The sequence below is a fragment of the Seriola aureovittata genome, chromosome 3, assembly GCF_021018895.1.
Source record: "Seriola aureovittata isolate HTS-2021-v1 ecotype China chromosome 3, ASM2101889v1, whole genome shotgun sequence".
In the NCBI taxonomy this organism is placed as follows: Eukaryota; Metazoa; Chordata; class Actinopteri; order Carangiformes; family Carangidae; genus Seriola; species Seriola aureovittata.
The window spans coordinates 4,103,990-4,129,383 of record NC_079366.1 but is presented as its reverse complement, the minus strand read 5'-3'; the positions used below and the strand labels follow the sequence as shown (position 1 = coordinate 4,129,383).

Here is a 25,394-nt window from a genome sequence, read left to right as displayed (position 1 = left end):
TTATACTGTATGATGGGCATTGGACATATTTGGCAGCCATTTAAAATGAGATAATTTACCTGATTTCCTCAAAATCTTCAAGTTTGTTTTTTGATATCCAGCTCTTAGGAGCAAATAATGAGATTGTCAATTATCTCTGTCCAGGAGAGGATGTGAGGAGATACGTTGCTGTTCCTCCTGGTCCAGAAGGACCTCCTGGAGCTCTGAGCCTTGGCAAATTTGAAACCCAGGAGGTTGCTGAACGGATCCTCAGTTTCATGAATGGTTGGAGTTACAGAAGCACCTATGACGTTACCTATTAAAATGGTATTCTGGCGGGAGAACATGAATGTCACTGACTGTGGGTCTTGTCTGTCACCAGAGAGGGGGATGGTAGGTGTCCCTGGACCTCCTGGACCTCCCGGATCTCCTGGCCTTCCTGGAAATGTGTTATCAAGTAAGAGACATAACTACAGCAGTTAACCCCCCAGTAAAATTAGGTTTTTGAGCTCATAGTATTCATGCTAATGTAGAGTATCTGTTCTAAAATAATTAGATCTAGTAGCATTCTCAAACTAACATATTTTCAATTTCATTGTTTGGCTAGCTGGGTATCAAGCACTTGTGGGCCCTCACGGGCCTCCTGGTCCTCCAGGTGTCCCTGGTGCACAAGGAGCACCTGGACCAGCAGGACCACCTGGCCCACCGGGACTTGGAAACTACATCAGCGCAGACATCCGTGACTACCTGCAAAGTGAGTTTGACTGAAAACTTTGACTTTATTAGTTTATGAAGAATTAATTAAAAATACATACACACCCATCCTCACCCATCTGTTCCATTGCTTCCCCAAAGGTGTCGCCTTCAGAGGCCCTCCAGGCCCCCCTGGTCCCCCTGGACCTACAGGCCCTCCCGGTCCAATCCGTGGAATTGTTTCCTATGCTGAGCATGCCAACAGAGAGTTGCTCAAGGCAGAGCAAGAATATGTCAGGAGTGAGTTTAATCTTTAAAAATACGCCATCTCATCGTGGGAAGCTTTGGCTTTTATAACGCTACTTTAGGTGTGGTTTGGTCTGTACCAGACTCAGTTTTCACATAACATTGACTTATTACACATGGTGTATCTGAAATATTTGTAGAATCAGTCCCATGATTTTACCTATCTAAATATTTTGGGATTCCCACATCATAACGACACAGAATTGGTTTAGACTCTGGCTCTGAAGTATTTTCTACACAAAAAGCACTACACAGCACTACACAGAGTGACGTCATATTATGTTGTATTGTCTCCAGGTGATGGTGTGAGAGGAGCTATGTTTGGACTTCCTGGTCTGCCAGGTCCCCTGGACCCCCAGGACACAAGGGAGAACCAGGTGTGCCTGGCGCCAGAGACTGGAACGTGGATACTAGTGACTACTCCAGCATGGCTGTCAAAGTAACTGATTACATCAAATGTAAGTGGCAGTTAGTCGAGAACCACGTTACAAATGACAAAATTCATGGACTGGAGTTTGAATCTGTCAATACTTGATATGTTCTATGTGTTGCATTTTATTTTGGTTTGTGCTCTATTCATGTCTTTTTATTTAACCTTCATTTAACCAGGAAGCCTCCTGAGACATATTATCTATTTTACAAGACTTTACCAAAATGGCAGCATAAGATAGGTGTCATATGAGAACATACATCATTATTTTACAGCAATCACATTGCAAACAACAAAACTGGAGAGAGATGTAACTTAGCTATTTAAAACAATTATGCTCCTCATGAAACATGTTTTTTTTTATCTGATGCTTGAATGTCTGATATGAAGGTAGCATTCCCAGACAATCCAAGTCCTGGGTTCATAATAAGAAAATGCAGTTTTACCAGGTTTTGAGCAGACTCTAAGGACACTGAAGATAAGATTATCCATCTAGATGATCTGGTCTGACAGATATAAGACACAGTAGAAAGTATTTCACTAACGTGAACTGCAAGTTTACCTTCATTTGCATTATATAATATTGGACTCTACTGTCCTCCATATGCAGCCCATGGTCTGCTCCGGGATGTTTTGAGAGACAGTGAACGTGTTGTTCAAGGACCCCCAGGACCTCCTGGACTTCCAGGAATGCCTGGACAAAGCCAGTGGATTAGTACTCGTGAAAACGTCGTGGATGTGGTGGACTATCTCAAATGTAAGTCGATGTCAGCTTTATGATGACTGACTGCGTCCGTGACCAACAACTGGTGGAGTGCAGATAGTGCAGTGTCAGATGTAAGAATCTGGTTGTCTTTAAAGCTTAGTGAGGACAGTCCTGACTTTTACTTACTCTACAACTACCAGTCTTTGCTCATGTTACAGTATAGCTCTCTTCCAGTCTGACAATTTATTATATTCTTGGTATTGAATGTAACCAGTGGCAGCAAAGCTTCACATGTATCATCCTGTTTTCTTACGTTTGTAGCTCGTGGTGTGCTGCATGACATTGTGAGAGAGTACAACAGTCGCGTCTTCCAGGGACCTCCAGGACCGCCCGGCCCCCCAGGTCCCTCAGGATACAGTCGATGGTTTGGTTCACATGGAAATGCCACAGAACAGCTGGAATATGTCAGATGTGAGTGTACTATGATGATATAAATCACTAATCAAAATCTACAGTAAAACAGACAGGTTGGGATATTTGTTAACCTTACCTCTTATTTTCTAGTGCAAGGTCTGCTTCGTGACATCGAGCGGACTCGCAATGAACGCGTCACCCAAGGACCACCCGGACCACCTGGCCCTCCAGGTCCACCGGGATACAGCCGGTTGTTTGGTTCCCAAACAAATGTTACTGATTTGGTGGAATACATCAAAAGTAAAGTAGCATTTAACAATTAAAAATCATTACAATGAAAAAACAATGAAGAAGCTAAAATGTGAGAATGAAAACATTTGTCCTCCACAGCACATGGAACCATTGTCGGACCACCTGGGAGACCAGGACAGAAAGGGGACATGGGATTCCCTGGTCTAAAAGGAGAGAAAGGTGCATCTTAAAATACTTTAAGAAAAGGACTTTGGAATGAAAGATTTTACGGATTGTACTGTAAATAATTGTTTTCATACTGCTTACAGTACTTGACATTTAATGGTAATTACACGTTTTTTATTACACACAGGAACCTTTTTCTATTCTTCCAGAGTGCTATTAGTTTTCCCAGTTAAATCAGACCATGGCAGTTGAAACAGCTAAAAAAGAAGAAGTTCCATATGAAGAACTGTTATAAATAATTTTTGTGTCTTTCATGGCTTTTCCTAGTACCATTAGTCTGTAGTGACACTTTATAATGACTCTGTCCGGACACAGGTGAACGAGGCCTTCCTGGGCCTGAGGGACGCCGAGGACAAAAGGGTGACAGAGGTCAGTTATTGTTATTTCACATTCAGTCCTGGGCAGTGGTCTTAGATGAATTAGCGCAATTTGATTGTTCATTTGTCACCGATTTTTCAGATCTTCAAAGCTTTATTTATCTCATCTGCTGTCAGAGCACAGGAACCAATAGAAAAATATTGAGTGATAATTTTAGATAAAAGGATATAAGTGATGGAGAAAATTTAGGTTGGGGGGGTGGGGGTGAGGAATAGTTAATGAAAGTTGAATCTTTGAATCTTAACTGATAACCTTTTGAAATGTTACAACTACTCTGTAAATGGACTATCAAAATAAACCATTTATTGAAAGAGAGGGCCCCAATAATGCCAATAATTTTGAATGTTTGATTTAATGTGCTAGAACAAGCAGGTGCTCATCAACTGGAAGCAGTTTGTGTAAAGCAACCTTTAAATCAAACCCTTTGTGTTTTTTTTTACAGGAGAATTCACAGTAATGACTAAAAGAAGGAAGAGGAATGTTGGTGTCTGAGAACCAGGTCACTGAACTCAAAGAGTTGTGTTGCTGATGCACACGCTGGATGCTGTTCACCAATTTACCCGTTTTACTAAAGGGATATGATTGTACTTTTATACTGATAAACATTTACTGTGCAGAGTTGTATTTGTGAAATCAGGGATTATGTATTGAATTAGCTTGTCTGACACATGAGGGACCAGTATGGTGACATATTTTATTGTGTACTTTTTCTTACCTTTTCATCACATTGGGCCTTTTCTAGCCAGACCATGCTATGTAACAAATATATATATGTATATGTATGGGGTCCATATGTCTGAGACCACTTTCCCATTGAATAAAGATTTTTTTAATAGCTTTTCATCATCACCAAGATAACTGGTCGGGATCAAATCAAGGACTAAACACAACTGTAGCAGAGAGGAAACAGTTTATTTACAGCAAAATGAAAATCTACAGTACACAGGAATTCTAAAAACTATAAATCTATTTTAAAAAATTGCCTAATTTTCATTTGATTTTGATATGGATCATGGTTTTGTTTTTTCAGACATTCAGAATTTAATCAGTTTAGACTTTCTATCTGCCAAACGGAACAAGAATTGACAGGACTGATTTGCCTATTTTTGTACGCTGCAAACTTCCAGTGGGTAAGTAGAGAAGGTTAGCTATAGCACAGGCGCTGCAGTGTGGTTTTTCATATAAATAGCTATTGAGAATGTTTTGCAAATGGTGCACAGCACTCCTTCAGTATTTTTGTACATAACAGCTGTTATTAAATACATTTGATAACTTTAAAGCCAATCATAAAGAGAATGAGATGATAAAATGAACCAATCAGAGGTCAAGATGGCCTAAACCAGTCAGGTCCATTTTTGCATCGACTGCTTTAACATCATTCACAATCCTTAAGCCTAAATAAAAAAAAAAACTTTGCTCAAAGCTCATGTTCTGTTTTCGTTTGTTTGAATACAGTTGAATGAAATCATTCTGAAATCGTTAAAATGCTTCATGAAACCAAGAGTTTGACCAAAATCTTTAAAGGTGGTCACGACAGGTATACAGTACATCCATTTTTTAAGTATTAAGGCTATTAGCTAGCATATCAATGAAAAAGGTAATATCATTCAATAAAAAGAAGAAACAAAAGCCATGCAGGCCTACCCATAATACACCTGGTAGCAAACCAAGCAGAAAACCAGAGCAAATACAAAGGACACCTCATCAACTATAACTGCAAGTTAGATTATTTTTTTTCTGCTTCGCTGAACTGAAAGTTGTTCATAGTGAGAATTTGCTGAGTCAGTTTCATGGCACATGGCCTTGGAAACTCTTAAAAATGCTATAAATTTTACAGAACTGATGGACATCAATGAAAATCTTTATTCATCCCTGAAGAACTTGCTCCTATAGATACACAACTTTTGCTGGACAACAATAAAAGTGGTGTCACCTAAAAAAAAAAGAAAAAGAAAAAAAGACCAACAAACAGTTACATTAATGGTTTTTCAACCGCCACCACTGTGATTTCCTTAGTGTCCAATTAACAGTGATTCTTTGTCTCTGTATGTAAACACCATCTCCACACTTCCTCTATCATATGCAGCAAAGTAACTTATGGTTTACACCATGTACTGTGTGTTGCTAAACAGTAGTCCCAAGTCTTAAGTGCTTGAAACAGGAAGGCATTCTGAAGAAAAACCCTGAAAGAAGGAATCATTTCTGCTGGAAAACATTCCCACACCTTGCATTGAAATAATGCATAAGACCGGTTATTTTAACCCCTAATGTATCACAAAGACGACGTGTAAAGACGAACGACTGCCTGGATGTCTTTACCTCTCTAACACACACACACATGAATGACCTAATAAAAATATACTGTATCATCATTCCTTCGTTAAGAGTGATGTGTGCTCCTTCGTTGTCAGAAATACATTCTTTTTGATGATCAATTATAAATGATAAGGTTGCTATTCAATATTTAACCAAATTAAGTGGTATAAAAATCCTTTCCTTAGTGCAAACGTCTAAATTAGAGCTAAATTGAGCAGCAAATAATAATCATACATTGCTTGATTTTAAAAGCCAAAAACATCTGACTCTACAGGCACTGGAGTCTTCATAAAAAAAAAAAAAAAACACAATTCAATCACAAAAGAAGGTTGGACAGAGAGCTACTTCACTTTAGTAGTTTTGAGGTGATGACTGAAGCACTAAATCTGAAATTCTCCTTCATAGTTCTCCTTCAAAATGACGGTAATAGTGTGAAAATATGACAAAATGAGCAAAATTAGAGTCTGCAGACCATCGAGGAACTAATTCCAGAGACAGAAAAACAACTTAGATCCCTACACCCTGACAGCTGTCAGAGAATGAGGGCAAGGCAGCACAGGTTCAGTCTTTACTCTCTTCATGAGTGTGTGTGTGTGTGTGCTTATGTCCATGTCCACTGTGTGTATACTGCATATGTGCGTAGATTCCTCCTAGAAGCCAGTGGAGTGGACGCTGGGGATCGGGTAGAACTTAGAGATGCGGCTCTGGTTGGAGGGGTTAAGGCACTCTGACTCGCCGCTCATCTTAAAGAACACTTCCTGTTCCTGCAGCTTCCTGGCAAACTCTTCCTCCAGCGCCTGCACGACACACAGAAAAACATTCAAGTTTTACATGCTAATTTACCCTTCTATTTGTTGAACCAGGTAAATGGATTTGAGCCAGTGTTATAGCCAGTCTTGCATCAACATGTGTCTCATGTGGTCCACAGACAGAAGAGAGGTTAAAGTTTTTTAAACTGTCTACTGTGAGTAAATAAAAACTGATAAAGGGTTATAAGAGTGGTGTATTCATAGAAAAGCAGGTCATGGTTCTCTGCCTGAAAAGAATGGATTTTTCTCCTCGGGTTGAGAACGAGTTGTTGCCTCAAGTGGAGGAGTTTAAGTATTTCGAGCTTGTTCATGAGTGACGGCAAAATGGAGGGTGAAATTGACCGGTTGACTGGTGCTGAGTCGGCGGGCACTGCACTCGACCGTACTTGCTGGAAGGCAAAGCTTTTGATTTTAACAGTTGATCCCAGTTCCGACCCTCGTCTGGTCATGAGCTTTGGCTGGTTCGGAAGGGTGGCTGGGCTCACCCTTATAGATGGGGTGAGGAGCTCAGACATCCGGAGGGAGCTGGGAGTAGAGCTGCTGCTCCTCCTCACCAAAAGGAGTCATTTGATATCAAACTCAAGTCAAAAAATTTGAGGTCAAACTCAGAGTCCCCCAGGAATAACTGGAAAGCATTGCTGGGGAGAGGGGCGTCTGGACTACCTTGCTTAATCTGCTGCCACCGTTATCCAACTCCGGATAAGTGATATAAAATAGATGGATGGATGGAGGCGTTATTAGCTAAACGTCCTGTTAATAGAAACTGTTTGTGATAAATCATTTTGAAAGAGCAACAGCAATGAGGAAACTTAACACTGCCAACAGTGTAACTTCATGACCCAGTCACATGACATTCAGCTGGCCAATGGTGTGACTCGATCACACTCATGGACAGTCGTGTCTATAGGGCTGGCCCTGCTGTTGCTGTCCAACCAAAAACAAATAAATAAATAAATACAATCAGTTCCATGACAACTGGAAAACTCCATCTGCTGATGAAGATCATGTGATATGATTGATAGCTCCACACACAGCTAGCATACAGCTTGTTAGATGACCATAAATAGACCATAGTGTTGGTCTGAGAGTCTTTAGTATAAAGATAATGGGTTGACTGTGTTTTCAAAAAGGTGAAAACAGAACATGATACTTCACCTTCTTCCTGGGTCGTAGTTTCTCCCTCCACTCCTTCAGCTCCAGGCTGTGCTCCTCATCCAGCTCCTTCAGTTTCTGGGTCTCATGTTCAATCAGCAGGTGGCACTTCTCATTCTGAGACACACACAGGGAGGTACAGTATTAAAAAACATGTACATAGTGGATAATAATTGCCCAAAAATAACATTTTAAATGTATGAATTTTCCAATAAAAGTTAAAGTTTATGTTTCTTTTATATCTTTACCTGCAGCTGCTGAAGCTCTCGAATGTTGGTGTCGCACTGCAGCTGCAAATCTCTCATCTGGTTTTCATGTTTCTGGTGCTGGTGGAGTCTCTCGTTCTTCTGTCTCTTCTCTTCCTGAGCTGCAAACTGGAAAACACAAATACTATTAGGCTTCACAGCTTATTATTCCTTCAAGAAATGTGACATGACTGTGTATTGTTGAGATTTCCAACCGCCATAGGACAAAAGAAAAGTGGTTCAATTTCATTTCTGCCATTGTCCATATCGCTCAGGTCATCACCTGTTTGATCTTCTCCCTCTCCTGCTCGGGGGTGATGGCAGCTCCAGTGATGCGAAGGCTCTTCTTGAACATGGCCATGCGGGTCTTGGCCTCACTGCGCTGGATCTTGGGCAGCCTGGCTCTCTCCTGCGTCTGCTTGTTCTTCATCTCCTCGATCAGACGCTGGTTGTAGCGCTGCATCTGTTCCATCTCCTGCACAGGGCACGCACAAACAGGTATGCAAGATGGAGGGAGTTAACGGAGCAACTTTTTCGACCTTTACTTTCACGCTGAAGGAATTTATAAGATATTATTTGAGGCCAGTTTTTCTGAAGTTGGAAGAACCAATGTAAAAGAACTGAAATAGACCAAGGCTGCCATCCAGTCTCTACCTTCTCGTGTCTCTTGAGCAGCTGGTGTCTCTGCATGAAGTACTGGTCTTTGAGTTGCTGTTTGAACAACTGGTGTTTCTCCTGCAGATGGCGCTCTTCCAGCTCCCACATAGCAGCCTCCCGTGCTGTACGCAAACACACAAGTGAAGAGAACACAAAGCTAAATGATTGCACAGACCACCCATTCATAGGCTTATTGGACAGTAATGTCTTGAGAGCAGCTTCAGTACATGGTCTGCAGTCTGAGAGGAACATGATGGTGCAGAAGTGCTGAAGTTACCTCATTAGCAGCAAATGGCTGGGTGCTTGAGATACTTATATTAACCAACATCAGCTTTCCTACTGAGGTTTCAGCTTTCAAGCTTTGAACTATCTCACAATTTCTTTTCCCTGGGAAAGCTCTTTAAAAGCAGTTACAACCTCCCATGACTTGCTTCACTGAGCATTTCCGAGAAGTATTGTTTGTGCAGCTCCTGGCATATTATGCATGGGATTAAGTCGCAGGCAGCACTAACTGCTAACAGGCCGCTGTTCACTGCAGTCATGTCTGCAGGGGCTGCAGTTGACGTTAGCAGGGATGTGATCCGAGAGTCTCCCTCTACCTCCAAAGAGAGCTTGTTTACTGTTGATACGACTTACTACAGACGAAACGAAACTAACTGGACAGATGTGAAGGAAAAATAAAAATACTATTTAGTGGCAGCACCTGAATGATTGTGATGTGGTAAAACCTGCCAGTGGCCAGACCACGGTTTAAAGAAATACCAACAAAAATATTTGCAAATGCTGTTTGATCCTGACCTTTGTTTTTCTGAAACGATGATCATGCACTCAGAATCAAAGGTGAAACATATCTAGCTATTTTTGTTTAAATGTTAAGACTGTTGAATGACTTCCTTAACAAAAAACTACATGATGCCGAAGCAACATTAGTGTTCATTTGGAATTGGGTTTTGTGTGTGCGACAATTTCTGTCATTTTCTGAAAACGATGATTCACACCCACATTACGATTTCACTGTGCTGGTGAAGTGAGAAAGTAAACTGGGTTTGATCTTCTCTCTCTACCTCAGTTTTTTTTTTCATCATTTGTTACACAATTTGTGCTACTTTTCATCTGTACAATGTGCTTTCTCATCACAATGGAAATAAAATGTGTTTCTATCTTTGTTCTGAGAGCCACAGTGAGAGAGAGACGGGAAAGTCAGGGAGAAAGAGAGGGGGATGACATGCAGCAAAAAGGCCACGGTTCGGACTCGAACCCGGGCCGCTGCGGCTAAGACGAAGCCTTTATGGTCCCTATTGAATGTTAGAAAGTTGTAGCTGGAAGAGGTATCGGACACTATCCAACAGTCGGACATGCAGCTCAGACAGGATATAAATCCATCTTAAGTTCAACAAACAAAGTAACTACCTTCAGTCACACATGATATGAATCATCTGGTGGGATTTTCTTTTTACCTCTGAGAAGCTGCTGCTTGTGGTTGAGACAGTCTCTCTCGATGGTGGCGAGCTCATGTTTGTGTTGCTGGATTATCTTCTTTAGAGCGCTGTCCAGATCCTGCTGCTGCTTCTGAAGAAACTCTTGTTCCTGGACCCAGAATGATACAGATTATAAATACCTTTCAGGACTACACTACACAGGTCCAGGTAACAACCTCAGTATCTAGACTACACAGAGAATCTGAGGCAGGCACTGAACATCCATCCACAACAATCAATGACAAATCTTGGGCTTCATTAGTGAAGCACCTTTTACACTGACAGGAAGCACCTTTCCTGCAAAAAAAACTTGAGTAGAAAAGGTTTTATGAGGCGAGCTCAGTGTGTGATTTAGTGTGTTTGCTGGCCTATAGGCTTCCTGCCAAGTTTACTTCAGGCTAAACACAGCCTGAGCTGATGAACCAGACAGTTACAGCTGGCAATACTGTTTCACCTGCTTGTCAGTCACATTAATCCGGCCTACTTGGCTCGGCTAACCGGGAGGAACCTGACATTTAACACTCTAATAAAGCACTCAGTGCTGCGCTATAAACATTTTCAAGCTCTCTTTTGCTGCATGTCTTTAAATGTCTGCAAACTACCTTATTAATTATTAACTTAATTATTTAAAAATTAGCATGTTCTTAGGTGAAAAGTAAAATTTATAAAAAATTAACAAAAAAAACCAACCTGTAAAACCTTTTTAGTGCCAGGTACTTAACTTTAGGTACCGTCCAGTTCCAAATACTCTTCTGATCCACTGGAGAACAATACTATAATGTGTACCATCCTCTTTACTAAGATATACTATAATTATCTATAATATACAGCATTTCATTGTCAGCAGTAAACATTCATCTCAGTATGACCACATAAAGAGATTTGTTGATAGCATAGCACTACTTTAGCTTTGTGTTGACCCTGGTGGATATAGAAAAGACAGTGTTTGTTTGTATGTGTGTGTGTGTGTGTTTGTGTGTGTGTGTGTGTGTGTGTGTATGTATGTTAAGAGTAATGATTCATGCTTTAGGAAACACATGAAAGAGGCCAGATCCCAAATTTTGAGGAGGCATTAAAAAACTCATAGGGGGGGTTTCACTTACATCCTGTATGGGAGCGTTGCACAGGGTGCACGAGGACAACTGAAAGGACTGAATCATAACATGGGTCACTCCCTGTGGATCACAGTACAGTACCCTGCTGCACATTACACTAAACACTGCACACACAATTAAATTCTGAACCTGTGGTGTGCACTGCAAACTCAGGTAGGAAGGTTTGGAAGAGTGAGGAAAAGTCTGCAATAAAAACGGCATCAAACAGCTCAATAAATGACTGTTGGCTCACTGTTTTCAACAAAAGACAGACAGAGGAAGAGGTCAAAGTTCAAAATCCACCGCAAACCGAGCCCTTATCATTACCTCCTGTGGTGGGGCTTGGATAACATCCTCTTTAATACGTTTCATGATAGCATTTTTCACATGCTTTGGAGAAAGTCCCATTTCCTGTTTGCCCTGTGTTAGGGCAGCAGTGAGCAATAAGATAGAAATAAAATGAGACAAACGTTGTGGTAAGATTAGAACTATGTGAAAAAATAAATGAGAAGTGGCAGCGCAGACTGATTTAGCTCCTGCATGGCTGAACAGAGGTTATGTAAACACTTATGAGAGATCAGAGACGCGTGTGTACGTCTAAGTATCAAGACAACCTGCTATAAATAGGAACCTTATAAGCTCTCCAGTCCACCTGATAGGCAGGTAAAAAAAAAAAAAAAAACGTGAAAGGAAATGAAAGGCAGCAGAATGAAGTGGTCCACATGCTAACCTCTTTCTTGCGGTTTTTCAGCATGTTCTGGTACTTGGCCAGCTCTTTGTCCTGCTCGGCTTTGATGCGTTTGGCCTCGTCCCTGAGCCGGTTGGTGTGCTCCTGCTCCAGCCTCTCGATCGTCTGCTTCTGCTGCCGCTCCAGATTCTCCACCTCCTGGTCATACTGACGCTTCTTACTCTGGAAGTACACGGAGGGTCACGTCATGTCAAACCAGCGGCTCTAACAGAAGAAGCAATTCTGTGCTTTGTGCTTTCACTGTGTTAAATCAAAGAGACATTTTCAGAAGGCAGAAAAATAAAAAAAATCAATATTAAAAACAGCAGATACAAAGGGGACTCATACAAAACTGAGAGGCCATTAGCACAGTGTGTGTCACTGTTGAAAGAGATCTGACAATAACCTTTGTTATGTAACTTTTCAGTGGAATATGAAGCAATTCAAAAGAAGCTAAATAGGAACTGCATGGCCTGCTGATGAGCACAGGCTCTGTCATAAACACTACAGAATATTTAATGTAATTCAATGGATAGAAAATAGGAACATGGCAAACTACATATAGGAATATTCCAAAAATTAACAGTATGGTTGCTACAGTCCTGACCACCATAGTAATGACAGTTGGATTAAATCAAGTTATCCTTCACACAGTAACATGACAAGTGTGTCATTCACAAACTGCCCGCGTCCAAGGCTCATTCACACACCAGGTATACTAATGCAAATTTGTGATGGTGTTTTCACTCAGCTCATTACACAGTCAGCTCCTGGACTACGCCTCATACTGAACCTCTAAGATGCACACTCCAACAAATAGCAAACCCCCTTAAATGCAAATGCAACGAGGAGCGAAGCGCCCGCTGCAAACACTGAGGGAAAATGCATCACATCTGCACCGAAAAAACTGTGCAAAACTCCCAGTACATCTGGCCCTCACGATTTCAAAGCACAGAATCTGGATCTCTACGCAAAGGCGCTAAAGTAACACGCAGATGAGTCATCCTCTTTTACACTTTTTCCCCACATCTGGATGGGTTTTTGTTTGCAGAACGTCAAAGCAAACCTTCACTTAACAACCACAGAATGAGCAGAATGAGTCTGTTTTTTTCCCATGTCCTTATGATCCACAACAGTTTCCCTGTGGTGGTATCTCCAAATTTACTCATTACACAATCTCCTTGAGTTGAAAATTAGCAACAGTAGTTTCATGCTCTGTACTGGAACTATGTTAAGTTGTGTGGACCTCAGGATAAAGTGAAGAGCACTGAACCAATTCACAAAAAATTATCATAATTGAGTGTTAATGGAGGGTTCTGGATTACTGCCAAACTCTTTTTCAGTTTCTCAGTCTTTTCAGACTCAATCAGTTCTTCGAGGGCTGTTTCAGGGTTAAGACTTTGTTTAAGGTAAGAAGGTTAGAATAGGGTTTTATTATGTCAGTTAGGGTCCTGAAAAGCATGTCAGCAGATGTTCATTTCTTTACACTTCAGAAGCCGATGCAACAGCAGCACTGAATTGTCCTGGAACTGATTCTGACACATTTATATTGTCGAGGCCATAAATGAGCTGAGAGACTGAAATGATGGTCGTGTATCAACAAGGTTGAGACCAACTGGGAGAAACTTGAGAAAATGAAAATCAAAGGAACTGGTTGTGGTCGTTTAAACCAAAGTGTTGCTGCCTCAGCTCTAACAGTTCTGGTCGACTGACTTACTGTAGTCTCCTGCTCGAAGCGGCGGTAGGTCTGTTCCTTTTGCTGCTGGAGCTTGTTGCTGAGCTGCTGCTGGGCCCTCTGCTCCTCCTTCTGCAAGAGACGCAGCTCCCTCAGCTCCTGGCGCCTGGAGAAGTGAAGGAGGAGGCAAGAAGGGAGCGGAGGAAGAAACAAAAGAAAAATTATGGTAATAATTCTTTTTCAACAGAGAGCAGGTCACTGTGGGGAACAGATATCACCTTTAATGAAGCTTTGCCGAGTTCACTAATATACACACTAATATTTCCGGGGCAACTCATTTCCCTAGTATTTGCATGAAACTGATGCCTCAGTACCTCAGGAATCTCATCTCCTCATTCTTGGTGTCATTGTCAGTGAGGATCTTTGACGTAGTCACACTGACTTCCACTCCATCCACGATGAATTTGCGAGTCTTTTTCAGTGTCTTCTTCTGACGTTTGGTGTCCTGGAAAAAAGAAATTTACATAAACTGTATATCTGCAGCTCAGGTCTGTCATAACACAGCTTCTGGTATTTTAAAGACAGGATCTGACAGAGCTTCAAGAAAAATCTATTCTGGCATTTGATTGTGTTCTGTGTGTGTGTTACCTGAATGGAAACAGATCCAGGCTCTTTAGTTTTGGACAGAAAGCTTGAGATGGACAGATTCAGGTCTACACTGCTGTTATCTGCAGCTGAGCCGCTCCCTGAGTCTGAATCTCTCTCTTTGTCATCCTTGGCTTTGTCTGGAACTTTCTTCTCATCTTCTGCATTTATTTTATCCTTTTCTGTGGGTTTCTCTCCATTCTCCTCTTTTGGGACAACCTTAACTTGCTCCGGTAGTGTCACTGTGACCTTTAGATGTTTGTACCGGTCCTCCTCCTCCTCCTCCTCCTTCACCTCCTCCTTCACCTCCTCTGCTGGTGTGTTACATTCCTCCACTACAGCCACCTTTTCCTCCTGAGGAGCCTCAATGACCTCTGAGCTCTCTGTGGTGGCCTCCTGATTGGCGGGAACCTCGGCTGTGTCAACTTCCTTTTCATCCTCAACAGCTATCTCGAGCTGCTGCATTTCCTTAACAGGTGCCTCTGGTTCAGTCTCTTCTTCTGGTGAGGCAACATCTGCTTCTGCTTCTGCCTCTGGAAGCTTTTCCTCAACAGGTTTCTCTTCTTGCTGTCCATCCTCAGTTGGATTGTTTGGAGCCTCCTCTAGGCTCTCCTCTGCTGCAGGGGTGGCAGGCTCCTCCACAAAACTAGTGTCCACCACATGGTTGGCCACAGTGACATCAGTGGGTGTTGGCACAGGGGGAATTGGCTCAACCTTCTCAGGAACAGATTCCAAGATGGACGGAGAGAGGGGGATCTTTTCATCCTCTGAGCTGGCGACGCTGACATCAGATGGGGCGCGTTTGTGGCCCTGAAGCAGATGTAGAAATAACAGAGAAGTTAGTAAGGTTGGTTTTTTCAAAAGCCAGAAAACAAAATTGGTAGGCTGACTGAAAACTGTTCAATTCCAGCAAAGGAACTTTGCTGGATATTATACCCCTCTATCCTTCTCCACATCTTTCCAGTTTCTACCCCTTGGAAAAGGCAAAAGTATACCCCCAAAAAAATCTTAAAGCAAACAAACACAAACAATAAAAAACAAAATCACAGGTTCCTTTACAATGAATCTAAAATCACTTCTAATATCAAGCTGCAGATTTGCTGCTTTACTTTGTTTTCTATGTGGAAAATAAAATATGTTTGGACTGATGTGATGTGAATATGTGAATTTGTATCTAAGTAATAGGCCAAATATTATAGACAATGATAATATAATGATAACATAATTGGAGGATTAATCAGTCATGAAAACAATCCCTAATAAGCCCCTAATTACTTTATATAAAACCACGTAAATGTATTAGACAGACTCACAGCTAATCATAGACTGGTAAAATGAAAAAACTAACAAACAACAAACGCAGTGTTTTCTCCTGGAGGACAAGACGTTTCTCTCAACAGTGCCAAAGAAAACCTTTTGCTTGTTGATTTTAGTTACGTTCACCCACCAGATGTGTCTCTGTTTCTTCCTCCTCCTCTTCCTCTTTGTGCTCTTCAATCTCCTCGGTGACCTCAGCCTTCGCCTCAGCTATGAGCTCCCTAAGTGGCTTGCTGTCTGTCACACTGGTCACAAATGAATGCTGTGCGAAAGACAAAGAAAAATAACCAGGGTTGTCAAGTAATAAAAAAAAACGAATCAAATTAATGACATGCTTTGTGATGAATTCATCTAAATTAATTGCATATATGTGAATATTTGTCGCGAGAAGCAGGTGAAATACTGCACCAAATCATAAATATACAAATGTAAAGCGTTCTGGTGCTGAAGCTCCATCAGTGCATCAGTCCCTGCAGAGTTTTTGCCTTTTGTTGTTTTTGTGTTTTATGAATGTTTCATGTTTAAAGTTTTCGGTCAAGTCAGCCGCAAAACTCATTGTAGTTTTCCCCATAACTGCTGGGCCACACCGAAAAAGAGAAGGTGAAAGAGCAAGTTGAGATCACCCACTGATTCCTCCTCTGAATTGTCCTCATCAGAAATGTGGGACTGTAGCGACACAAGAGGGTCTGAAATATCTTCTCTTTTGAAGTGAATCGATAGTTTGATTTGTTGTCCCCAAAGGGCCAAGAGCAAGAGCTTACGGACCAGGCACAGGTAGATGACATCCCGCACACAACTGTCAACATCCCCAATGGTGTCAAGGGGAATGAGGAGTGTGTTTACTCTAAATTCATTTTTAAATGATGTGTTATTTCATAAGATGAATTATTGAAATGAATGCGCTATTTAGACAGTTCTGAAAATAACATGGTTATAAATCAAGATTCAATCTAAATGTCAGCACAAAGTGCATGGCATATGCTGTGGTAAACATTTTTTTCCTGCTGCAGTAAAAGCTCTGCAACCTGTCGGAAATGAACCCCATAGATTTTGGGATGTAAACTGCTCACAGCGTTAAAACACTGCTGCTTTTTTGACGACCTAAAACATAACAAAGTGAATCCAACAAACACGCATTAAACAATACAGGCTGAATATTGCAAACTTTCTTTCTTGCATCCTTCAGTTACTCTGTCTCTCTTGGGGATTTTCACCTGTCTGTCTGAGAGCACTTCACAATAAACAAATAAATAAATAGATCAGAAAACTTCTTTAATGCAGAGCCGGATAAGACTTCAAACACGACATATCTCTTGTCAGCCTCACCTTCTTCGGTTTAGAAATCTGCTGAACGTATTCTATGGCAGGCCTGAGAATATGCAGCTTCTTTGATATCAAAACCTTCATCGGTGGCAGGCCACTATTTTGTATTTTTAAGCCCATCGAGTCTTCTTCTGCGCAGAACAATCCTTCAGCTGCAGAGATGTGCAGTATTTCCTGAGTCTGTGTGTGGATGCGTCCTTACTGGCTCTCTGCAAGTAAGTGGCTCGGACTTGGCCGAGCACCTTAAACCCTATGGAAAAAGAAAATCCTGCTCTGCTGACGTCAGCTCAAGCACAAAGGGATGAGTGTCAGTCTTGCCAGGACACGCGGTTACCAAGCAGGTAAACAGATGTCGTCTAGGACTCTGGTGCTTATGCTCTGACTGGCAGCTGGTACATGGGTATGGGATGGGGAACGAGGATTATCACTTGATTTAAATGGCTAGGTACAGGGCTGTGGGAACTGATAAGACAGTCAAAAAGGGGTTCAGAACTTGAGAGTGAAAACGATGTGTGAATGTTGAAGAAAAAGGCACCTGTAGAAGTTGTGTCGGGTTCCACCTGTTGTCCACATTCTTGTCCAGACACCGCTTTAGGAAATCACTGAACTCTGGAGACCTAAAGGGTGGAAGTGGCAAAAAATAGACTTGTCTGTGGTCTGTTTCGTCCAGCACATTTAAAATGTATTGCTTTGTATGGCTGAAGTGTCTTGAAAACTGACAAATATCTAAGGTGCTCAGTAGAAGGATGCAAAACTAAGTAGAATGGGCATTTAAAAGGGTAACCCAAAGGCTTGCTCATCCTTGTCCCCGACAGGACAATAAAGCTTCGCGCTGTGACTCACCAGCGTGACGGCTGCATCAAGGTAGGAGGATCGGACTTGGCTATTTTCAGCAGGACTCTCATGGGGTTCATCTCGTGATTGGGCGGCTCAATCTGCGCCAGCTCAATCAAGGTGACCCCGAGAGACCAGATATCGGCCTTGTAGTCATATGGACGGTCCTTGGACGTCTCGCACATCACCACCTCGGGAGCCATCCTGGAAGGAAAGAATGGAAATCATTGAGATGAGATGTAGAGTTCATGGATGTTTCTGTATTACAGAAAAACTGACAGTGAGTAATAGTGGATTTTTTTTGTCTAAACTGGGCTAAAAGGGATTTTTAATGACTATGAAATCATTTTTGATTTGATTTCCACTCACCAGTAAGGCGTTCCAATGAAGGAGTCTCTCCTCTGCAGCGTTTTGGTGTTTTTGGCAGACACACCAAAGTCAGCTGGAAGACATGTGATACAAGGCAAACCAAGTCAGCAGAACACACACATTCATTTTCCAACTGTAACCACACAAACCAAACAAGTCCAAAGTGAAAAACTGCAGCACAAATACTAATCTCATCAGTCCACTAAAGGAACACAAAATAACGCAGCCTAGGAAACCAAATGCTGTTATGACAGCCTTTCTACATTTGCATGATGACATCATGCCTTGTTTGCTTCGTGTGCGAGTAACGGCTCACGGGTTTCCTAGCAGGCAGTTGCACAGGCAACTCTGTGTGCGCTATGTCACTGGACAAAATGCTTGTTGTTAGTTATATATGTGTGCAATGAGCCTGTTCCATCCAGCAGCAATGACTCACACCGTTACTCTCAGTAAGCTACATTACTGCATCTGCAGGATACATGTGTGTGTGTGTGCACACACTGAGCAGCAAGACCAAACAACTGCTGTTGTGCATAACGGTAACTAATTGACATAATGTCTGCAAGAATCATGCAACAATAGACGTATGCAGAATATGTTACAGTGAATTTCTTTTACAGTTCTTCTTTTAAAGATGCACTGCACTTATTTCACACATGAAGTTCAGTTTACTTGTCAAAGAGAACTATTCACTATTCTGCGAAAACAGCTGAATAACATCTTTGTTGACTCTAGAAGAAGCTTTGTGAGAGGTGTGAGTAATTTGACTTTGAGGTTTAATTATTGGCAGGATGCAGGGAGGTGTCTGATGAAAGATAACAAAGAGTTGCATTAGGGGGACGTGGGATCAGTGTTTCAAAGGGATGACCTTTTCTTGAGTCTAATATCACTTTCAGACTGCAGTCGTCTCAGTTCATGTAGGACCTGCGTTGGATCCATTCACGACTCAGCACCTGATTCTCCCTGTTAACTCCAGTCTAGACTCCTCTAAATATCCAGTAAACATGCCAATTGTCTGTGTCAAATCCTTCTGGAAATCTTCTGTAGTAGGAACAAGAGCAGCACAAGTTTACACAAAGTCCCAACATTCTGACTGTTCTACATGCATATAGTGTCATGCAGGAGAAGGATCATGTGAACTTGTAAGCTTCTTGCATTATAAAGGCTCAAAAATTAGCGTAACAAACTTCAAAGAGGTGGAGTTGTTTTTCTGATCTGATCATCTGATGATATCACACTGAACAGTTTTCACCAGTTCAGATAACTACATGTTTTTAGCCTGTGTGTGTGTGAAAAAGGGCTGTAAATGCCATTTCCAGCAGTTCAATCATGAGGAAACATGAGGAAAATACATGGAGACTATGGCTAAAGGCACATAGCCTACATTGCTAGACTGTGAACTAATTTATGATTTTTCCCTTTGAAAAAGTAAAAAAAAAAAAATTACATGAGTGAACCAAGAAAAATGTACTTGAGAAGCGAGCCAGTTCACCCTGGTCCTCAACATTTCTGTGTGTATTACACAGCTTACAGTTTTCTCCTCTCATCCTACAACAATATTCATTGAAGCATGTATGGATTGAAGCTCTGAGTCATACAGATTCTGGATAATATAGGAAACAGGTTGAAGCATGTACATCCTGGTGTTAACAGCTGGATCTAAATTTGACCTTACCCAGCTTGACATCACCATCCAGTGTGAAGAGGATGTTGCCGGCCTTCAGGTCTCTGTGGATGATTTTGTTGTCATGGAGGTAGACGAGGGCCTGCAGAGTCTGCTTACACACCACCTTGATCTGAGGCTCTGTCAGGGGTCTCTCTAGTTCTGCAGAGAGGCCAGGGTCACACAGACACATGCTTAGCACTCCTCACCCAGGAATCCACTAATGCAATCTAATCATAGGTGGTAACAAGGACTTTTTTGATGTCTTAAATTGGCCATTTACTTTGCTGTTTAGTGCTATTTCCTGAACAGTTTCCTTTTTGATTACAACCTATACTCAAAGAGGAAATGCTGACTCACCGAGCATGACAGCATCCACAGCCCCTCCTGCACAGAACTCAATGAGGATCTGCCAATGAGAGGGAAAAAATGACACACAGTCATGTGTTTTTTTTTTTAAACAGGTATTTGTTTATGTAAAAAAGCGCACATAACATAAAATAGTTGTTAATATTTAGATACTAGCAGTGAGCTATGCTACAAAATGCATTTCAAATGGAAGTGAGGGCAGGCCATTCATGAAGCACTAATACACTGGCTGAACCTAGTGAGCTCTAAACTCTTTTGTGCGGGTCTGGAAGGTTCTGAAGTTCAGAGAGGAACCTCAGTGTAATTAGTTTACTGGAACATTCACTGTGTACACACAAACCTCAAAGGGCCTCATATCATCATCATCATCATCATCATCATCATCATCATCATCATCCTCCTCCCCATCCTCTTCATCATGTGCCTAACTACTGCCCTGACTAAGGTAACTTGAGAATGAACCTTCACCGAGCCTGTGTGAATGAAACACTCAGCTGAGCCCTTAAAGACATTTAGGAGCTTTCAGTGTGGCTGTTGCTGTAAGAGGATTGGCCCAGTTGGGGCCATTTTGTGGAAAGGGTTTCACACAGCTGCTAGCTGGCTTGCTAACTACATTGCCAGACCTTAGCCCTTATTCTGTAAATAGGATTAGAGTATCTAGGGTGTATGATTATGGCAGAAGGTATGGCAAAGCATCTGGAGCAGAGTGTCTTCATTGAGCTTAAACACAAGGCTAGTCTTATAGCATGATGCTAACTCACTGCTTCACACTGAGATTTGGGGAAGATTTAGCCACATGTCAAACCTAAGAAACAGGAAGTAGATGCACTTTTGCAATTTTGCTACCATTGAGAAACTCGTTGTGGTTGATATGTTGGTTAACACCCTTGTTTCTGCGACAGGGTCAACCTGCAGGTTAAAAGACATGTCTTCTAAACAGCCTATTTCTTAAAAAAGATCAACTCCAAACTTTCACCAAGGTTCAATGGCATTCCATGATTGAGTTGAGCTTTTCAAGACTGCTCCCCTTCCAACAACAAAGCCCTTACAGGACATACAATGCCTCAAGTCTCAGAACAGTCTTGGCTATTCAAAAACGCACACCATTCTAGTGTTTCTCTGTAGGCGTGCTGTTGTTTTAGTGGCTCTGCTGCTGTACAATGGCCCCCACAGTGATTTCTCAGAGTGGCAGCTGGCAGAGAGGAACCACGGGCCAGGGCTGTGGCTTCCTCTCTCACTTGTTTATTTGACACACACAAATACATGGAGAAGTATGCACCCGCATATTTTCTAATCCATTCATGTGTCACCGAGAGGGAGGATGTGAGACAGAATATGATATCACCTTTAAGTTCAAGGCCTGAAAGAATGAATGCCAGACACATCACAACAACCAAAGCATGAAAACAGACTCTAGGAAATGTTGCTGTGCAGCTGAAAGTGTAGCGGGGAAACAAAGGTCAGTGGATGACACCAATTTAATATGCAATTATAAAGTAAACCACCTCCCAGACTCTCCAGGGATTAAGTGGAATGAAGCCTTTCATCTCCTGGAGGAAATGTCCTGGATACTCTCTCATCTTTGCACAAACAGGTGCCACACAGGTCAAGATAAGAATCAGCAGACAACCTCAATCAGGCTGTGACCATTGTTCAGAGGACAATGGAGAGGAAAAGGGTAGAGTGCACAATGAAATGTACTGAAATTAAATACTCAGGTAACCATGAGTGTTTATAATGACTTGACTGTGCCTTTAGATGCTTATGTACTTACTAAAATGGGTCAAGGCATGATACTTTCGATCAAGTCCATACTCTATTTCTAAATATACCTTTTGTCTATATATTTCATCTGGTTTTGGGAGTAAGAATTTCAAAAACAAATTTCAAGCTATGGCCCCAAGTAGAAATGAATGTCCTTTGCTGCTGAATGTGTTATTTGCTTAGATGGCCATGATTAAATATTCTATGGTGTATATGACAAGAAAGAGAAAACCCCTGAATTACCGGTTAGATCAACCTGTAATCTACCTCAGTCACTGTGACTTCCCCACACACTATTTATTTATTAATAAAGACTTCCCTTGTGTTCAGGGCTTGGATATAATCCATATCTACTGACACAGGTTTGCTCCAGAGCTGAGGTAAAAGACACTAAGGTACTGTATCTACACAACGAATTAGTATTTACAGGAGCCCATCACTGATGCCCCAATGGTGTGAAATATACATAAAATTCAGACTTTGTGTTGCAATGAATAGACAAAATTCTGATAGTTTTCAAAGATTAAAGATTACCAAATACACACAGCTTTGTTTGGAGTTAGTACTGGCTACGGTGAGAAATAGAGGCATTTAAAAATGAGCTCATATCAAAAGCGTATATTATTGTTTATCATTATTTATTATATATATATTTATAAACTGGTACAATAATTAACAGCTCTAACGGCTGCTTGTTTCTGCTACTCATGTGAACTTTGGTTTCAGTTTCTGATAAGAATAGTAGGAGAGGAACTTGCATATACTGTGAAAGACTAAAAGCACAGTGATGCAAGCTAAAGGCATAGATAAATGTATGGGCGCCCATGGTGAGCCCATATTGTCATTATCAGAACAACAGGAAGTAATTCTTCTGTAATTTATAGAGCATATTTACCATGGGGGGAAATTTACTACCACATTTGCTCTTGTTTTTGTCTGAGCTTTAGGCAGCACAAGTTGCACTGCAAAAAACATTTACTGGATGCTCCATCATAACATCAAGATTGATCTAATGTGTGATTTAGAAAGCTTTACTAGCTCAAACTGCTCTATTAGGTCCATATTTTTCCCCCTGCTCGGAATACAGAGGAAACACTACTGACAATGTGACTCCAGAGAGCTATTCCCACTACTCACCCAGAGTTTGCCCTCATAATAGAAAGCATCAAGGAGTTTGACAATGTTTTGGTGGTCACAGGAGGCCAGGATTTCAATCTCCACCATGTAGTCCTCCAACTCTTCCTCGGTCTTTGTGTCAATAACTTTGGCCGCAGCTAGGATGCCCGTCTGTTTGTTCTGGGCCTGTAGGATGAGAGTGTTATTAGACTGCTGTATGGCCAAAGGAGTCATTTAACCCACCCTGCTACATCTTGCTCGGCTCATACTTTGATCTAGTGCAGAAAATTTGTTTTTGTTCTTTCACATAATCATCAAGACTCATAGACGCCAAACTTTGTTCATGTTGGACTTGACCTCAGACCTGCAACAAACACCTGACGCAGCCATTAAAAGGATCTTAAAACAATAAATAGCACTCTGCTCTGGTGCAGGACCCAGTAAGTCAGCAGAGCATGAGACATGTCTAGTTAGAGTGGAAATTTCTCCTGTTTGTTTGGGCTTCGCTGCGAGCAGGATGTGCTCAATGAAGTCGCTGCTGCGATATGGGATGTAGCCACTTCCTGGTGACCTGCCAGTGTGCCATGGTCAGCCATACACGCCATTAAAAAAAAAATACAATCTACTCCTCTGTACTAAATCTGAGAGCTCATGTTTCTCTGTGAATCAATAGAGTGTGACGACTCTCCCATTGGTGCTTCAGAGGAGTGGTTCAATACAATTGGAATAGCTCAAAGCCCAGACATGTAAATATAATAACACTACAATTTACTATTTGCAGACATCCTTCCAGTACCACTGCCAGGAGCACAAACATGAAATGCTTTCATATAATGATGATGATGAAGGATCTGTGTTTCTCCCCTCTTAAACTGTCGGTCTAGTTCATGTGAGCCTTGCAGGGGAATGCTGGGAAACTGGCAATCTGTGTGAGAAGATTACGCTTCATTTAAGTATGATACAAAGTAATGTGACTTTTTCAGAGGATCCAAAAGCAAAAGCAGCCTTTGGCAACAAGGAAAAAATAAGAACATGTAAAGTGGTTTTATCAGCCACAGACTTCCTGGTGTTGGACTTGGTAAAGCCCTCGTGCGTGATAAAATTTACTGTCACTCATGCAAATGAAGCTCCTGGCTCCAGCTATGCATTAGGGTCAGACCAAACAATGGCACTATTAAAATGATGACACAGGGTTTGGCTTTGACACTGGGGCAGCTTTCTGAAAATGTAAATGGGGAATAATTTGGTTGGTTTGTTTGCATAAACAATTCCTTGTTGTAGGTATGAGAATCTAAAAAGAGCTGGTGGGCAGATACGATGAATATCTGCATGTATATGACCACGGAAATGTTAACTTTGGTAAAATCCCAGCTTGGTTTGCCAAAGGAACCACTTTGTTAAGAAGTCAAGTTTCCAGCAAAGGGTGGATCTGATGACATTTGATAGCCTGTCACATGCAAACAAAGGGAGAAGGGTTAGACAAATATCTTGGATAACTGGGAAGTAGGAGGTCAGTCATATTTGACACCACCTATGTCACAGAGCTGGTGCATTGGTCTGAAGATGGTGGGTGGGTCAAAGGAATACAAGATTGAGGTCACACTGCTAGCACGTTGTGTCAGGTATCAGAAAGAGGAATTGTTGGGATATAAAAGACTCAAAACACAAGTTTGCCACATTATAACAAACAGAGGAATGACTACTCCCTACAAAGAGCAGCTTTGAAGGAGACCTACCTTGTACACTTTTCCAAAGGCTCCATCTCCCAATTCACCAATTATGTCCCATATTTCCTCTGGATTTTCATCTCTGCGCACATGTTCATACTGTTTCTTCTTCTTCTCAGCTCCCAATTTAAATATTTTACGGAAATTAAAAAATGACATACTGAATCCTGGGTCATTCAGTTAAGAAGTTCACAAAGGAATTCACTTTAAGACGCCAAAGTAGTGTCGGTTTCTTTCAATACTTTACTGTAGCATAAATGTTAGGAGAAACATATGTGTCCCATTAACTAGTTATAAATATCCGTCTGGTCAACACGGAATGTGGCTTTGATAATAGTTAGGATCAAAACCTAGCTTAGCTTTTGACTGTTTTGGCCAGTCCAGAGAACAGCTCTTTCGCACATCATGGGTCATTGTTAAACCCTAAAATAATAATGAAAGGTTAGCCTAGACGTGTTCTAGCATCTGAAATCTGCCTAAACAAGACTTTATTTTAATGCAAAGTAATACGCGAAGCTAGTCGTTGTTCTAACTCCTGACGACCCACTGGCCCGACAACCCTGTGAGCTCTTTCCACAACCAAAAGAAAAAAACAAGATGAGTGGCGTTCGTCCAAATAGTTGTATTCCACAGGATTGTTCATCAGTTTCCTTGAGGGTAAAAAAGAGTACAGTTGATCCGCATATTAACATTCACTGAAATGGTAAAAACAGTCATCTTTCCGGTGCTGT

At 41.5% G+C, this 25,394-nt stretch overlaps 2 protein-coding genes across 2 annotated transcripts in view; one reads left to right on the top strand and one right to left on the bottom strand.

The window, feature by feature from the left end:
* The window catches only part of LOC130166269 (collagen alpha-1(XVII) chain-like), a 23,151-nt gene extending 17,141 nt beyond the window's left edge, over positions 1-6,010 (top strand). The window contains 12 exon segments of the mRNA XM_056371757.1: positions 145-264; positions 362-436; positions 587-733; positions 835-982; positions 1,271-1,320; positions 1,323-1,436; positions 2,019-2,165; positions 2,436-2,585; positions 2,679-2,828; positions 2,919-2,999; positions 3,321-3,374; positions 3,826-6,010. Of these exon segments, the coding sequence (XP_056227732.1) occupies positions 145-264; positions 362-436; positions 587-733; positions 835-982; positions 1,271-1,320; positions 1,323-1,436; positions 2,019-2,165; positions 2,436-2,585; positions 2,679-2,828; positions 2,919-2,999; positions 3,321-3,374; positions 3,826-3,875 (1,286 nt within the window). The 3' untranslated portion in view covers positions 3,876-6,010.
* Positions 4,277-25,394, bottom strand: LOC130166267 (serine/threonine-protein kinase 10-like). The gene is made up of 18 exons (XM_056371755.1): positions 24,673-25,394; positions 22,958-23,122; positions 20,048-20,096; positions 19,700-19,849; positions 18,025-18,097; positions 17,665-17,859; positions 17,357-17,438; positions 15,629-15,760; positions 14,185-14,991; positions 13,911-14,041; positions 13,579-13,702; positions 11,865-12,044; positions 10,020-10,149; positions 8,560-8,684; positions 8,189-8,380; positions 7,909-8,034; positions 7,664-7,777; positions 4,277-6,496 (listed from the first exon to the last, which is right to left on the bottom strand). The coding sequence occupies exons 1-18, from the start codon at positions 24,820-24,822 to the stop codon at positions 6,350-6,352; spliced, it is 3,072 nt and encodes a 1,023-aa protein (XP_056227730.1). The 5' UTR covers positions 24,823-25,394; the 3' UTR covers positions 4,277-6,349.

Excerpts from the sequence above, each read along its gene's own strand:
- LOC130166267 (XM_056371755.1), bottom strand. The coding sequence starts at position 24,822 with ATGTCATTTTTTAATTTCCGTAAAATATTTAAATTGGGAGCTGAGAAG. Across the intron at positions 14,992-15,628 it reads AAGAAACAGAGACACATCTG|GGCCACAAACGCGCCCCATC; the intron begins GTGGGTGAACGT and ends CATCTGCTTCAG. Across the intron at positions 7,778-7,908 it reads GAGAGCTTCAGCAGCTGCAG|AATGAGAAGTGCCACCTGCT; the intron begins GTAAAGATATAA and ends TGTGTGTCTCAG.